Consider the following 16,705-nt stretch of genomic DNA (forward strand, 5'->3'; position numbering starts at 1 on the left):
CCGCTCCCCACCCATGAAAATGATATTAGAAACAAAATGAGATTCGCTGTTTCGTGTCAGACAAGTGCCTTGATGAAAGGTCTTCGTTTCCAGGCCTGATTCATGGAGATTTTATGCTAATATCACTGCTGGCCAGGCAATCTAGCTGGAGATTAATCAGACGGGGGTGGGTAGAAGCCCTGTCTAAACATTTCACTCTTCCACTCTGGATCTCATCAGAAATAGCCATGGGGTGTTGTCTGTGTGATGAGCGTGTGAGAGAAACTGTGGCTTTGAGGACCACGCTGCAGCTTAGTGCAGATAATGCGGTGATGCATGCGGCCTTGCCGTTGCTGTTCTCCCCGCTACGGGCCGCTCCAGCCCTCTCCGCCTCTCTCCATCTCTAGCTCTTCCTGTGTTTTCTTTTCTCTTTTTGGTTCTTTCTTGTCTGTCCATGTCGACATGCCCTGTAAAATTAGGGTCCCCCCAGAACTCCGTGAGACGTCAGAGCACTGTTTAATGAAGTCATCGGGTTTCCAGAAATTAGTCTCTTAGCAGGATAAAGATATCTTCGTTAATTAATGTGCTCTGATGACAGCAGAGAAGCACTGTGAGAATGTAAACGCCATAAACACCGGCCCTAGATACTGACCTCCCTACCCCCCGATGTCTCAGTATGAGGTCCAGCAGGGGGCGCTGTGTACGGCCAATGAAGAGTTGCAGCGCTGGCAGGCAGAGGCGCAAGCCCAAGTGGACAAGGCACAGAGCAGGCTGCAGCAGTACCTCAGCAGCACAGAAACGCTCGGCGCCCACAGGGACCAGGCCCAGAGGCAGCAGAGGCAGGCTGAGGAGGTGGGTGTCTAGGAGGAGGATGGTGAATCTGCGCCTCCTCTTCTCCCGAGATTTCTGTATTCTTTGCTGGCACGCTGTTCAGCATGAGCTTAAATAATACGTTGTGAAGTTGTGAGGAGCTTAACGGCATTCTTTATGATTAATCCAGCTGGGTGCACAAGAAAATGGATTCCGGCTCAGTAACGACTCGGTGCAGTTTAGTGTGTTCACGTGTTTGAAACAAGTGTCTGCCTACTGTCTTTCACCAGTTTCCGTGTGTCTGTGAGAGTTTAATTTAGCATTTTGGACTTCAGGGAGGTGGGGGGGGGGGGGGGAGTGGAATGTGTGTATATCTACAACCCCCAGTGTGTGTATGTGTGTGCATGTGTGTGGGTATATACAAAGACAGCCCTGTGTTTGTGTGTGTGTGTGTGTGTGGTATACACACAGCCCTCCCTCGGTGTGTTTTTGCCGCGTCAGCAGGCTTTACAGAAGCCCCCCCAGCTGTGCAGTGTGGAGATGGAGCTCAGTCAGCTGCGGGGAGCCCCACAGGAGGCCCAGCCCCCCCCACCACCGCTCACCCAGGCCCTGGACTCCTACCAGCAGAAGTACCAGGCCTGCCTGGGCACGGTCTCCCGGCTGGAGGAGAGGGTGCAGGCCCGGGACAGGGAGCTGCAGGAGGCCGGGATGCAGGTCAGCCCCTTCACGCAGCTCACTTGTGTTCAGTTATACAGATATTTTAATAGAAATCAGTCTGGTACCAAGTACCTCCCAAGGAGTTTGGATGCAACCCCCCTCCCCCCAGGCTTTGCAGCATAACGTGCAGGTACAGCACCTGCACTGGGAGGCTGCACTCCTGCGCAGTGACCTGGAGGGGCGCTACACACAGCTGCAGGCCCAGGACGAGTCCCTGGGTGCCCTGAGGCGGCAGCTGGAAGAGAGCCGCCAGCACGGCCTGAAGTGTGAGCTGGTCATCGGGACCCTGCGCAGGCAGGTCAGCGCCCCCTGCTGGGCTGGGCCAGAATGAGGCTGCCAGCCATACACCCCCCTGAGTGTAACCAGCTGAACTTCCCAAAATCACTTGAATCAAGCTTTCAGTCTTCAGGCACTCAGAGGGGAGGCACAGGACTTTGTCCAAACTCGCACTCTGTGTATGAGCCCCCCACCCCCATCTACAATGTCCATGGCCCCCATCCAGATGACAAGGCCATATTTAAAAAAAATAAACACTAAAATGCAGTAACTGCTGTTTTTGCCGTGTTTTATGTGACCTCTCTGTAAAGTCTGAGCACCTAAAAACACATGCATAGTAATTAAATTAACAGAAATGTAGTGTAGTAGTGTTATGCTGCTCACCTTAAAGAATCACCCCTGCATGGACAGTGACCTGTCTCAGACATGTGCACACTGACGCAGGTGGAGGAGCAGGAGGAGGCTGTGGTGAAGATCCGGGCGGATTTCTCTCTGTACAAAGCCACACACCTCCTCACAGATCCAGACTGTGAGCCTCACCTCTGCCGCATCCAGGAGCTGCAACAGGTAAAGCCCCTGCATCGTTCAGGTGCAGAGCCTGCAGGCCAGGCCTGACCTTCCCCCCTGGGCCTCCAGATGACAGCTGCTCTCATCCCTCTACCCGGATTGTCCACGTGGGAGCGACACTCACACTGACTGACGATCAAAGGCCCAAAGGCAGACCTCCAGCGCTGGCAGCATCCTGAGCCGCCCCAGGGCCAGCCTGTGATGGCTGCGGCTGTGCCGGGTGTGTCCTTTAATGGAGTGCCGCAGCATGTCTGACCTGGGGCAGGCGCAGCCTGCTCAATCCGACCAGCCTGCTAAACCCCGCCGGCCTACCCCTGCCTGATTTACTGCCCCGAATAAATGGCCACCTAACGCCTTCCTTTTCCCTGCAACCTTTAATATAATTTTATAGATGGTTAGAGCATTTAGTTTGGCTATTTATACAAACGCGGACGGCCATGAAATTCAGATTTGTCTCGATGACTGTCAGCGCGGGTGTTCAGGCTGCCTGCCTGCCTCGTCACACGTCCTCATTTTAATGGTCTGAGCGAAGGCCTGGTCCCCTGTTGCTGGCGTAAATTTATTTTATTGCACCTTTCCTGAAATGCGTGTCAGTGTGTTCCAGATAACGCTGCCCCTTCATTACCGAGCGCGCGGTTTTACGCAAGTGGCCCATTGGGGCGTCGATCCAGGGCAACAGGCTCACACTCTGTCCCTCCCCCCCTGCACAGCGCAGTCCAGTCCGGAAGCTCGTTAAGCAGCTCATAAACCCACCATGCTTACAGCACTCTGCACACGATTAATTGAGAGGCTAACAGCAAAGAGGCTTCTGCGTGTCCATCTGGGCTGTGACTTCCGGCCGTTTTCCTTTACTTTCGCTTCCCGTGTAGAAGCAGCAGATAAGCAGCCGGCCTGCGTGCATTAATGACTGTGCGGGGGCTGCAGGAGCCACTAAGGATTTAGTGATTCGTGTGCTGCCACTTCTGGCCAGGTGGGGGCGCCACCTATAAGGGTAAAGTTTCTCCACAGGAGCTGTCCTGTGCTGTGGAGCGGCTTGCTCAGGACGCGCAGGAGCTCGGCCAGTACCAGGCTGACGTGTGCCAGCTGAAGGAGGAAGTTAGCCACTTGACCAAGCACAGGAACCCTGACATTACAGGTGAGTGGGCCACGTCTTCATAAGAGCATTAGGGCTCAGGCCTGCAGTGGAGTCTGTATGGGTTTGAGTAATGGCGGCCTCCCATTGTTCCAGAGGCAGTGCGTCTTCAGGAAGCGGTGGGGCAGTTACAGGGGAAGATGGCAGCCGAGCCACGGCGTCGGCGGGGGAAGAAACAGACGTTTCGCCTGCAGGGGGAGCTGCAGGCTGCCCAGCAACAGAAGGTCATATTACAGCTCGCAAGTCCTCATATTTGAGAGACGACCAAACGAAAAAACCAGAAAACCAGTTAAACAGGAGAACCACAGTACCAGTGAATGTGTTTAGCTAGTGATTCATGCGGCTGGACTCCAAGCTAAAGTACCTGTTATTTCTGGCAGACTGTTAGCTGTTTTATCCCAAAAGGAAGGGGACACCAACCTGCTCCTGAATTTTGCTGTAAAGTTCATTACTCATAATCACCAAGTTTTGATATTTGATGCTTATTTTTTTGCCATGTATCCTTACAGTCAAGTTAAGAAATAATTGGCTGGCAGACTTCAAGGTTTAGCTTTGTCCGCGACATCCAGATTCTGGCTAAAACATTCTTGCCTTTTAAAGAGCTAAATAGTGTTGCCTCAGTGTTGCCTTTTTTTTTTGTCTTGTGCTATTTGGCTTTTATACATTCAACTTCTTTTACTCATATTGGGTGATCTTGTACAGCTACCTAATACTGCATGTTGATTGGCCAGAGGGTCACCCCTGTATCCTCATACTTATGGTGGATGACTTGGGAGTGCACTGAACCAGCGTCAGTGTCACCATTAGGCTCCACCCCCTGCCGTCATCAGTGTGCGGTAATGCCCCCCCCCCACACTAATATCCCACACCATGCAGAAGATGGAAGGCCTGCTGAAGGAGGTGGAGGCCCCCCTGGTGGAGAGCAATGAGGTGATAAGTGAGCACTCCCTGGAGGCAGAGAGGCAGGGCCTAGAGGCTGATCTCCAGAGAGCTATGAAGGACAACCAGCAGGGGAAGACAGAGAGTGCCACCCTGAGAGCAGAGCTGCTGCACCTCCAAGAGGAGCTGAAGGTGGAACGCAGCCGCTGCAAGATCATGGGTAAGACTTCTGGGTCGCGGGACAGCGGAGTCAGTGGGCACCTACAGAGTCTTCATCAGCTGTGGTTCATCTCAATTCTCAAACTCTGGAGCTGATAATATAAGGTGTTATAGCAAGGAAGGAGGAGTGGAGATAGCTATGGAGGGTCAGCAGAGGCAGGAGGTGAGGACACCTCTGGCTCCTCTTTAATGAGCCAGGTACGCAGGGCACCGGTTTGGGCTGGACAGGCGTCCCGTGCCGGGTGTTCTGCCTCATCCTTCCTGGGGTAGGCTCACCGTGACGCTGTACTGGATAAGCAGGAAGGAAGATTCACGGATGGATAAGAATGATGTGTGTAATGTATTTTTTAGGTCTGTTTCCAGTCATGTGCATTATTGATTAACACTGTGTAGTGTTAACGTAGTTGTAATTTTAATGGACATCAGTGTAACGGCTAACATTGTAGGGGGCGCTGTAGAGGTTGTTTCAGTATTAGAGTGTGATCACCCTCTACTGTGTTCTGGAGCTTAAACTAAGGAAGCTGAGTTTCGCTGGGTATAGAAAGGATCTCGTGCTTGTGTCCCTTCAGCTGAGGCCCTGGCCAGGCAGAAGAAGGAGGCGCTGCTGGCAGAGAGAGGGCAGCAGGGGGCGCTGGGGGACACGGTGGCGTGGCCACAGCAAGAAGAGATGTGGCATCAGGCGGAGCTGCACGTGTTACAGGACGAGCTGCGTAAGATGGAGCCCCACGGTCAGGGCGGCAGGTACAGCTCTCAGATCTCAGCAACCCTCCAAGGTCCCCTCAAGTTTCACCCCTTGAGTTCATCCAACACACTGTGTGTCGTCTCCCACGACCACTAGCGCACCATGTTTGCCTAATCAATACTTTGTTGACTTTTTTCAAAATTATTATTATTTAATAAATCAGATTAATTGAGCTGGTGGTGAAATGTAACAAACACACTGAACGGCTGGGGTGCCCCTGAGCAGATGCTTGGGAGCTGCTTCCTCTGTTTGGGGTCCCCTGGAGCCCCATGCCCCGTGAGGCTGATCTGTTACCCTGGAGGTGTTTTATCTCGCCACCTGGGGGCGGTGCTACCCAGGCATTGCACTGGCATGCAGGCCCAGCCAGACACACTCTGCGGTTGAGGCCCCCCGTCGACTGGAATGAAACGCGGTGCGGGACGTGGGAACCAAAAGCGCCACCCGGTGGCCTGTCAGAGGTCTGTCGTCCAGCCGGCCCTGAACACTGAGTACACAGCAGGCTGCCAATACAAATTACGGAGGCGGGGGGGGGGGTGTGGTGTAATGAAGTGGAAGTCTGAGGACTGCACTGAGTGTCTTTGGGCTTGGAAGCAGCTTCAGGTCCCAGCAGTCAGGGACTCTAATTGCCAGGGATATTGATCAGCCTGGCAAGGGGGTGTGGGGGGGTTGGGTTTGCGAGATATTGATTACCTGTTACTGTGGCTTCCCAGTAAAAAGAATGGGAGGTGCTGGAGAGACGCCGCCCCCCCAGGGCAGTCTGTAAGCCCGGGGGCTTTCCGGGTCCCCCCACGCTGAGCATTACACCGAAGCACCTACAGCGCGCTTCCCTCCCTTCCCATTTGTCTTGTAGTGGCCCAGTAGGCTTCCAGGTGACAGGACCTCTATCGGTGTCCCCAACGAATCTCTATGGCAAGGATGCCAACTGTCCTGTATGTAAGAGGGGACATTTTGGTTTATAGTTTGTTGTTTATATATGTTTGATCTTCAGAAGCCAAGTGGGACCACTGACAGTGCAGGTGAGCAAGGGCAGAATGGCCCAGCTTGACACATCAGGAGCAGAGCATCCAGAAAAGGAGCTGACCAGCAAAATGGGGGGCATTTGGACCCAGCAGCAACAGGTTGGCATCATGGGAGAGACGCTAACGGGCAAGATCAACAAAATAAGACATTACAATCAGGAATACATGAAACAGGCAGACTGTGTGGATGTAGGTCAGACATTGCAGTCAGGGGTACAAGAAACAAAAGGCAGACTGTGGACATAGGACAGAGATTATAGTCAGGAGTACGAGAAACACTGACAGCTTATAGCTTGTTCAGAAATGTATTTGAAATTTCTTCTTCATGATCCAAAGCAGTTAATAGTTTCAGTCCCAAAAGAAATATTTCACATAAATATTTTTATTTGAGGTCAGAACAAATGTTTTAGTCTCTGCAGCTGAAAGAGCAAGAGGAGCACATCATCAGCATGTCAGAGCTTGACAGCGCCACCCTCAGGCTGCAGGAGGAAATCGACTCCGGGCAAGCCCAGCTGCTGCAGTGCACGGCTGAGCTGGAGGCCAAACGGACTGAGAACTGTCAACTCAGCCAAGAGGTCAGAGGTCATCTGGGGGTCATCCGGAGCAGCAAGTAGTCCAGGTTTACATGCTCCATGAATACCATGTTTTCATGGAAGAGTAACTTCATTTATCAGACCTGAACTGTATTGGGAACTATATAGGGGGACAAGTGTGTGTTATTTCACAGACCACATTTAGCAGACTACTGGTCACGGCTCTGGTTCTCATGCAGATGATTTTCTTCAGATTCTTCTGGAAGATCACCGTAGTCCTCTACGCTGCTTCGGGGTGTGGATATTATTTAAAGAAAAATCATTTAAAAATATGAATACAGGCAAAGGTACTCGGCTCACCATGCAGGACAGGATGTGTCTGTGACCATTTTTAAGTAGCCCTGCAGGGTTTTGGGGGATGGGGGGGGGGTATCCTCTCATTTATTTGGTCAGTCAGTCCTACAGAAATCTGAGAACAGTCTCTCACAGACGCCCCAGGTGCTGGTAGGACGGTCTGCATTTGGTCGCCTAATTTCTGCACATGTCACAGGGACAGCAGGAATAATTCCCAGTGTTTGTGTCGACCGTGGTGGGGGCGGGGGCTTGGGTGTCTCCATAACCCTGGTGTGTGTATGTGTGGTTGTGTGTGTGCGGATTAGGGCAGAGAGTGCGGAGAATAGTGTTGAATTTGCACACAGTGTGATTTGGCAGCAATCACAGAGGGATTAGAGGCACTAATGCAGTGTTAGTCTGCCTGCGTCGGATCCCATCTGTGCTTTAATTGCCTTTGGTCCTTTCATTACATCTACTGCCTCTGCCCTGCATCCCATTTGCTCCTCACATGCGTGTAAAGGTCAGCATGCCAACATGGAGCTCTAACGCGGCGCAGCTCCAGCGCCTAGAGTGCCGCCGGCCTTGATGGATCGGGAGGTACACCTCGCAATGTCTGGTGGTTACCGTGGCTGAATTTGCAGCGTGTGTGCAATGTCATGTTGATGTCATCTCTGTTACTGTACCTCCTGAAGTCTGAAGTCTAAACAGGAGCGGAGTGTGTCCACATGACATACCATGGTATCAAGGGCATAGGAAAAATGAAATGATCAATTAGTGTCCCCCCGAATAGCAAACTCTCATCAAACCCCAGGCTCGGACATATGAGGGCAGGCTGGCCGAGGTTTGCTGGTGCTGGGGGCAGGAGCAGCTGGCAGCGCTGGAAGCCAAGGAGGCGGAGGCGGTGGCACTGAAGGTGGAGCTGACCTCGCTCAGGGAGAACTACCGCGCCAAGGTCACGGAGGTGAGATGCGGCCCCCTCCCATGCTGCTTGGCCGGGCCCGTATCCGTGTGCCAGGGGTGACGAGTCTGACGCTTGTGTGACAGGTGGACGCATTACACTCGCAGCTGGACTTAATGAGGCAGAAACACCAGGCAGCCGTGAACGAGGTACCAAAGCTGTCTCTGCACCTGGTCTCTGACGGAGGTCAGACGGGCAGTGCTCATGGACCCGCCATCTTCCCGCCCAGGTGGATGTCCTGAGGCGATTCCTGGGGAACGCTCGGACCAACAGCATCCGCCTGCAGCAGGAGAGCGAGCTGGTTGTGTCCAGCGTCCATCAGTGGGTGAAGGAGCAGAAGTAGGTGTCACCGTGGCCAACCTAACAGCATGATTACTTCTAGAACATTCTAACACTGGGTAATAAGCTGTTGTATAGCTTTCCCATAACAATACCAGTTTATTTTTACCCTGAACCAGACAAGCCAACGAGAAGCTGAGTACCAAAATTAAAGAGCAGAGCAGGAAGATCATGCATCTGACCACTGAGAAGGAGTGAGTTGGGGGGTGTGTGTGTGTGTGTGGGGGGGGGGGGGGTGGTTTGCATAGACCAACTTTGTGTGTGTGTGTGTGTGTGTGTGTGTGTGTGTGTGTGTGAGAGCGGGTTTACCTATCCTTATGGGGACACATAAGGATAGGTTTCCTGGTCCCCATAAGGGAAAACTCTGTTTTATGTTGGTTAAACTCTGTTCTGTATATTAAACTCTGTTTTTTCATAGGTGACGGCTATGAAAAAACTAAAAATCCAAAAACTCTTGTATTTTGTTTGGTTACTTATGGCTATGGTTAGGGCAGGGTAGGGGTTAAGGTTGTCATAGTTAGCGTTAGCATTTTTCTCATTGAAATGAATGAGCGGTCCCCATAAGGATATGTACTGTATACCCTACATGCGTGTGTGTTTTTGTGTGTGTGTGAGTGAGTGAGTGTGTGTGAAACGTGCGTCTTATCAGTGTACCCCGCCAATCCCCTTCTACAGCCTCCTGCAGGAGCACCGGGAGCAACTGCTACAGGAGATGAGGATGCTGAAGGCCCAGCTGGATGGGCAGAGGATGGATGTGGAGGGGTTGGTGGCCCATCACCAGCCCGGTGCCCGCAGGGGGGGTAGCCATAAGCAGGTGCACATTACCCAGGGACAGTTCAAATTAGCCAGGCTGTACTTCTTCATAGCCCAAAGACAAGCCAGCCTTCCAAGGAGAAGCTGAAAGTGTAAATTGGTGTCACTCATCTTCCCAGGCTTTGCGTGAGAGTAACTGGAAGCGACTGGCCTCACTATCCCAGCATCCCCGGCAGCCCTTGGCCCAGAAGTGAGTATCGCCCTTCATCCAGACTGTTTATTTTTGCATAGTGCCTCTGCTAAATTGGTTGCCTCAAAGTACCAAATCAAGATTCACCAACCGGACAGACCAGCTACTAATGTTATACAGTACTAATAGCCCAAATGAGATCGTAACCAGCTGAAATTCTTGTGGAAATTATGGGAGCAGAAGGCCAGCTGGCTGGCTGACCCCCCCAGGCATGCTGACCTTACACAAGTCAGCAATGAGCGAGTCAGAGTCATTAGAAGTTGAGTCATGACGGCGTACGGCTGATTGGATCTTTGTGTGCTCAGAGGAGACATTCATTTCTGGTCTTGGACTTGTCTGTAAGCTTTCATTAGAGATGCCTGTTAGGGGCCCCCCCACACAGCCTGAGCTGCGGGTTTCTGTAAAAACGTAAAGTGTAAAACCATTATCCGGGGCTTTAACGAGATGCGGTGCCAGAGCTGGCTTTCGGCACCAGGCAGAGCCGCCGGCTCGGTTCCCAGAGGGACGGACATTTCACAGCGGGCCAATCTCTGATAGCTTCACCAGTTATCAGGCTTGATTTTAATGCAATTAGTTACTAACACAAGGGGTTCTGACGGAACCTGTGAATTTACTCAAGGTTTATTACAATATTCTGGTAATATTCAGTAAATTTTGCGCCTAGATTGACTGTTTAAGGAGGCTCCATTGTTACATCAAGAGGCTACCCAGCAGTTTGCGGCGTATTCTCTGCTGCAGGTCACAGCCCATCCGTACAGCACCAGTAAGGGACCAGACGCAATTAGATCCTGACATTTTCTCTAGGCTTTTTATACATCGACACAAAGCTCCTCTTTAATACCACATTTTTCAGATCTAAGGCTTTAAGACAACGGGGGTGGGGATGTGTTTCAATGTCAGGAAACCTGCCCCCGGGAGAGGAATTAAAGTGATTAGGAAGCAGAATGTGCCTGGCGGTGGGGTCCTCATCACGGTCGGTCCGCAGCGTGTCAATGGAGGAGGTCAGTCACATGACCAGCCTTCACTCCCAACATCCTTTCGGGATTCACGTGGCTCTGTGCTTCCCTGTTTCTCTGCTGCCCATAAAGCTCATCCTGTGCTTGTTTTTCTTGCAGTCAGGTTCATCAGCTACTGGTGTGGCTTTATGGGTTTTTACAGCTCTTCGGGCCTCAGTCTTATCTGCAGTAGTGGGATTTGTCTGATCCTTCATGAGCTTCTCTGGATAATGGTCCATGTTGTCTGGCTGCAACACCAGGGGCTTGGAGCACAGGGCAGGCTGCAGTTTGATGTGGCAGATCCCAGCCTGCAATGCAAATGAGCTGTTTGCATTTTCTCCCGTGTTGGGATGAGCACACTTCCAGCCTGCAGCTTCACGCGGACGCAGACGCAGCATCTCTTAGAATGCTGTCTGGTGGCACCGTGTGGGGGGTGTTTAAGTCCCCCCGCCCCTGGTGGTTGTTTGTGAATGGAAGCCCATTCTCAGCTCAAAGTCCAGTCTTGGCTCTTTTTGTTAACATTCTGTATATGACGTGCCCATGTCGTTAATAAAAGCACTTAAAAGCCAGCAGAGGACTGTAAATGCTGTCTGGTAACCTAGGGGACTGTCCTTGTCACCTTTTGTTCACACTTGAGCCAGATTCTGCCTTGGGTTGCAGTTTTATTGTACTGAGGAAAGCTTTCGAATCGTGGGATTAGATTCTGTCACCAGAGTGAGATTTCAGTCGGATGCTGCGTCCTGATGGTCTTGCAAACGCTTTGCAAAATCCAATCTACAATGTGAAAGTCATTCTGTTTTCTAAACGAGCATGTGAAGTGTGGGGAGGCTCTCGGGCTGATCGCCTAGCGGGAATGCCGCACACAGGCGGGCGAGAGAGAGAACGAGTGAGCAAGCGGCCCGTGTTCAGGATGCAGGTCCGGCTAACGAAACCAAGCTGGGTTAATGCTCTAGGACATCCTAAAAGCGTGCAGGAAGCCACAGAGGCAGCACAAAGCAGGCAACTAAATTGCGTGGGGAGGAGTCACATCCAGCCCCCTGCGTGGCTCTTGTTTACTGCTCGGCCCCTGGGGGGTGCTGTCTGCTCAGGGTCCTTCTGCACACTTCCTCATGGCAGACTCCATACACTCCATATGTGTGTAGGAAGACTGGTGAGTTTCTCTTCAGCTCCTCCCTCTCGGTGACTCTAGCTGCCCCAAAGCTGGTTATCAGATGCCAGATTTGCAGCTATAAACGTATGATAAAAGCGAGCGCATCTTTGTGATGGACCATCTCGCCATGAAGGCTGGGAGAGTGTGTGGACGCTCCCTATTTTTCAGGAAAAATTTTTGATGGGCCATTTACTGTGCTTGGTCTTTTCACATGTATCTCAAATTTAAAATAATAACAATAAATCTGCCAGATTGTTTACAGTTCCCTGCCATTTACAAAGCTTCTGACAGACTGAAAGCCGACACATTTGTTCACATACTGAGGAATGAAATATTCATATTATATATTTTTCCCAGCAGAAGTTATCGAGATGGGGCATGAATGGTACTTGAGACAGACTGTCACAGCAGATGGTTATTAATGGGGGGGGTGGGGTGCGGTCCAGATTGGATGGCTGGGTACGAGACATCCCCCCCCCCACCCTCTCCACCAGCGTCCTGATTGAACCCTTACTGACTGCAGAGACAAGCTCACTGAATTATCTCCCCCGGCACATGCTTGGGGAGATGCACTCGATAAGCTCGGCTCTCTGTGATCCCTGATCGGCCCAGTCCCCACGGCCGGCCCTAATGCTGCCTTGGCTGATTATTATTCACGCTTTAAACTGTTAATTATTTGCGGTGGAATAATTTTACATTTTGTGGAGATGTTTATCCCAGTGGAAAAGGGGGGGGGGGGAGCCATTCAAGATTCAGCTGAATGTCGGCGTGTATATAAAGCTCCAGAATGGGAGCAAATGGGAACCGAAAGGAAAGAGAGTCTGGGAATGGTGTGTTATTAGTGGAAAAGGCATTTTTGGGGCGGTGAGTGGCTTAGCAGGCTCTGTCTCTGTGCCTGTGATCAGAAGGTTGCTGGTTCGAGCCCCGGTGGGGAGAGGGCAGAATAGTCACATGTCCGTGGGTCCTGGAGCAAGGCCCTTAGTCCCCAGCTCCAGGGGTGCCGTACAATGGTTGACCTTGCACTGTGACCCCCAAATTATGAAGAGCAGGATAGGGTAGGTGAAGAGACAAATTCCTGTGTAGTTGTGCAATGACCAGTAAACTTTATTATTATTGTAATTCCTCCGTGCAAATTGAGAGGCATCCAGTGAGTTGGAATTTTCTTTCAGGTGTATGATTGTTGACAATAAGGTGGCCAGTGTGTATCTCTGAGACATTCATGATGTAAGACAGCAGGCCAGTCATTCACATCCTGTCCACTTCGTCCACCCTGTAGAGGCAGCACGGGTCAGGGTGTTAGGGAGGCACAACAGCTATGTGTGCCTAATGGTCAGTACTTACTGTATAGTAAAGGCCAGCCGTGTCACCAGAGGAGGAGAACCTGTGAGAGACACCTCGCTGTTGAGGCAGGGATCAGTGAGGGCAAGTCACGTGTGTTACACTTGGATACAATGTCCCTATTAACAGAGTTAATGCACAGCTGGTGATATTGCTCTGTCTCAGATCCATCCAGCCTATGAGAGGGATCCAGGATGTTTCCAGTGAAGGTCCGAAGAAGAAGAAGAAGGCCTTAGCTGCCAACCTGTACTACAAATAGGCAGCGTCCAGCAAGCTAGAGTGGCGATCACACTCACTGCTGCAACTGCCCACAGGGTGGCGCTAAGAGAGAGGGGCGGACCACAGAGCCTTGGATTCTGAGCTGGCCCACAGCAGGCAGCAGGTCCTGAGTGCTCAGCTCAGGCAGACCAGTGTAGGTAAATCTTATTAGAGGCTTGGTGGACCAATCATCAAGTGCTAGAGCTGATAAGACCTGAAATCTTTAATTTAGCACCTGGGCTAACAGGTGTCTTCCCGTTGTACTGCACAGTATGTTCCTGTACATCCAATCCTTATTCTCATCTTCATTCTGCTCTGACTTAAGGCACTCTTGATTTAAAGGTTATGAAACTATGTATTTAGTTATGTAACGATTTAGTAAAGATAGCTCACTAAAATTAAATTGACAAATGAAACTGAAATGGAATTGAAATGTGTTTAATAATCTTATTTTAATAATCAAATTGTAACATAACTGGGTTTAAAGCTGCTTTGCCCCCCCCAGGCAAAAACACCTCAAACTGAGTTTGAGGGTTTGGTGTTGAGGTATGTGCCAGTCCACATGTACTCAACATTTCATCAGCAGAGAAGTGCAGCCTATGACGTTATGATACAGCTCTGAATGGAGTTTTAAAGGACGAGGAGGTATACTGAAAGCATGTTATGGAGCATAACAATCCAAACTTTAACAAGCTTAGATATATGCTAATATTTTGAACTAAGTGGAAATATTTCTATGTACTTCCTCAGGATCAGTCATGGAGAAAGTATGAAAAGTTAATCTGATGTTTGAAAAGCCATAGATATAAAGTGACTGAAAGACCATCGCATTACTATCATTTACATTTTTACTGTGATGCTCAATGCAGGTCTTAATGTAGCGGTTTTTATGTCACATTCAGAAGCAGCTGTCAGAATGTAATAAAAGTTGCCCAGTAGAAAATGAGGAATGTGCCTTAATGTTTGTGCTGTAGAAGTGTTTTGCAAAACTGCCCTCAGAAAATGCAGACATTTTTTCATCACACACAAATACAGAAAAAAGTATCAGACAAGCAGCAAGTTCAACGACTACACCATTCATTAGTAAAATTTCTTATTTCTCTAGATACATCTGGATGTTAAATATGAACAGTGACTTAATTAGTAATGTATACATTACATAGTAATATAGATACTACCAATTAATTAAGCATTGAACAAGTGAAAGCCCCATTGTGCCATTTTTAATTTAGTTAGCGGAGAGTGAGGGCCCCTGGGAATTAGGAGCGATTCCAGGAAGTGACATCTAGCAGGTGTGTGTGATAATCGAGATTAATGACCAGGTTTATGGGAGGTGTACAGTTTAAGGGTGGCAGTTCACTGAAACAGCCCGTGCTGTTATCATTCCATCCCTCAGCACGCGAATGGGGACTATCGTCAACACGGACCCAGCGTTCCAGATTGGCCAAAGCAGGGACCACAGAAATGACCGACCAAGTTTCATTGTCACGTGTTCCGAGGAGCACAGTGAAGTTCTGCCACAGTTGCAGGGGAGGGGCCCGGTACATGGGGGGGGGGGGGGGGGGGGGGGGGGGAGAGACAGTAGGACCAACAACAGTGCAGTAAAAGACAAGACAGCTCAAAACAAAAGGAAATATAGGATTTTTCGTCACCCCTAGGCGCTGGACAAGGGTGTGTCACCATCTGTTCTTACATCATTTATGCAGAATAGTACATGAGACTGGGAAGACGGAAAGCAAGAATGGCAGAAGACATGGAGGAGAGGAACCAAAAACTCCCAAACTGGGAGGAAAAAAACCTGTAGGGGTCTAAGGTCAGCTGACTGAATACCCACTATCCTAGACCAGCATGATCACAAAGCCATACAATTAAGGTACTTCAGGTTTCAAGGATAACACCACTTACCGGAAAAGGTGACAGCAAGGCACTGTTGTCAGGGTCACTACCCAGTGGGTACATGTGGGTACATCAGTTTCCCGAATTTCAGCACCTAGTGAAAAACAATTAATGAAATCCATGCAAACGGCTGGTGCACTGGATGAGTCCTGACTGCAGTGATGACCTACAGCTCTCGTTTAAGTGGTTTTTGAACTGACTCTTATTTTAACACATAACAGGCTGGTCATGTAGACTGGGAGGGGTGACACTTCTTGAACTCTGGTAACGCCACAGAATAACGCCCATAAAGATCAGACTCTGGTGTTTAGGAGAGACAATCCCAAGCAAAGTACAAGCCTTTGGATGGCCTCAGCATCCTGACTTGCTCTGTGGTGGTGTGGACATCTAACTGAAAGCTGGAGCACTAAAAAGACAGAACATGAAATCAATGACACAAACGCTGGAGAGTCAGAGTGTGGGATTACTTGGACAAAAGGCTAAAAGACATTACTTTGTTGGGAGGGTCATCCATCATAATAATAATTATACAGTGTCATCTCACCTTTCTGCCTGATCAGCGCACGATTAAATATTCTTCAGCTAGGGCAAGTAATTGAATTTTGCGGATGACACCCAGGGGCTGCTGGGAAACGGAAATTAATTAGACACATGTCTGTCCTTTCACAGGCAGTAATAATCGGATCCAGAGTTGACAATTCATTCAAATTAAATGCTTAATACTTAGTAATAGGAAGCTTTGAAACGAAAACTTTCAGAAATTAACAAATTACCTGCAATTTTTTTCACACATTAATTTGAAAGAGAACGAAACCACACACGTTGAGAATCCATTAGGGCTCACGGCACGATTGCATTAAGTGTAATTCCTACTGCGAATTAACGCTACAGTCCGATACAGGTACAGTCCCACTTGAAGGACACCAACTTGAGAAGTGCTTCAGGAAGACGAGCCTAAAGGGTACTTCACTACAAGCTGTCCGGCTGCAGATGGGAAATGGTCTGTTTGCAGTGCTGCTGCGTGGATTTACTGCAACGGTGAGTGAGGAGCCGAAGCGTCTGAATGCAAATATTCATCCGTTAAAGCGTTTATCCTCGAAAACTCCCCAAAAGATCCCAAAACACACTGGATCAGGACGGAAGCTTCACAGAACATGATGTAAGAATCAAGCAATCAGGTTCATACAAACAAGCAGCAACTTCAGCCAGGAAGCGACCTTGCTATCCCCCAAGCATGTTTTCCTTCCCAGAAATCACAAGTGCTAAAAACAAATTCTGCTCTGTTGTTCTTTTTTATTACTCTTCATATCAAACGTTTATTTACTTATACAAGTTCAGTTTAAAACAATATCAGGATTTCAATTTAACTATCAGTCAGATGCTCGCATTACGAATCCCAACACGAGAACATAAAATGGATGCAATATCGTATTGCCAGAGGAATTCGGCTGCATCATGTCTTACGCATGTGCGCCCTCTTTTGGCTGATCAGTCACATTACATTTTTTTTAGCACTGCTGCTGTATTAATAAAAATGCGAAAATAGCTCATGAAAATCTGTT

General features: G+C 49.6%; 1 protein-coding gene across 1 annotated transcript in view; it reads left to right on the forward strand.

The window, feature by feature from the left end:
• The window catches only part of pmfbp1 (polyamine modulated factor 1 binding protein 1), an 89,767-nt gene extending 75,574 nt beyond the window's left edge, over nt 1-14,193 (forward strand). The window contains exons 16-33 of the mRNA XM_072698108.1: nt 655-831; nt 980-1,023; nt 1,290-1,503; nt 1,616-1,804; nt 2,227-2,349; nt 3,358-3,484; nt 3,578-3,705; nt 4,358-4,580; nt 5,149-5,320; nt 6,310-6,439; nt 6,751-6,915; nt 8,018-8,167; nt 8,251-8,313; nt 8,394-8,503; nt 8,623-8,697; nt 9,179-9,317; nt 9,436-9,506; nt 13,155-14,193. Coding sequence (XP_072554209.1) covers nt 655-831; nt 980-1,023; nt 1,290-1,503; nt 1,616-1,804; nt 2,227-2,349; nt 3,358-3,484; nt 3,578-3,705; nt 4,358-4,580; nt 5,149-5,320; nt 6,310-6,439; nt 6,751-6,915; nt 8,018-8,167; nt 8,251-8,313; nt 8,394-8,503; nt 8,623-8,697; nt 9,179-9,317; nt 9,436-9,506; nt 13,155-13,248 — 2,394 coding nt within the window. The 3' untranslated portion in view covers nt 13,249-14,193. The remainder of the gene's footprint in view (nt 1-654; nt 832-979; nt 1,024-1,289; nt 1,504-1,615; nt 1,805-2,226; nt 2,350-3,357; nt 3,485-3,577; nt 3,706-4,357; nt 4,581-5,148; nt 5,321-6,309; nt 6,440-6,750; nt 6,916-8,017; nt 8,168-8,250; nt 8,314-8,393; nt 8,504-8,622; nt 8,698-9,178; nt 9,318-9,435; nt 9,507-13,154) is intronic.
• The last annotated feature ends 2,512 nt before the right edge of the window (nt 14,194-16,705 follow it).

The sequence above is a fragment of the Paramormyrops kingsleyae genome, chromosome 13 (assembly GCF_048594095.1).
Source record: "Paramormyrops kingsleyae isolate MSU_618 chromosome 13, PKINGS_0.4, whole genome shotgun sequence".
Lineage (NCBI taxonomy): Eukaryota > Metazoa > Chordata > Actinopteri > Osteoglossiformes > Mormyridae > Paramormyrops > Paramormyrops kingsleyae.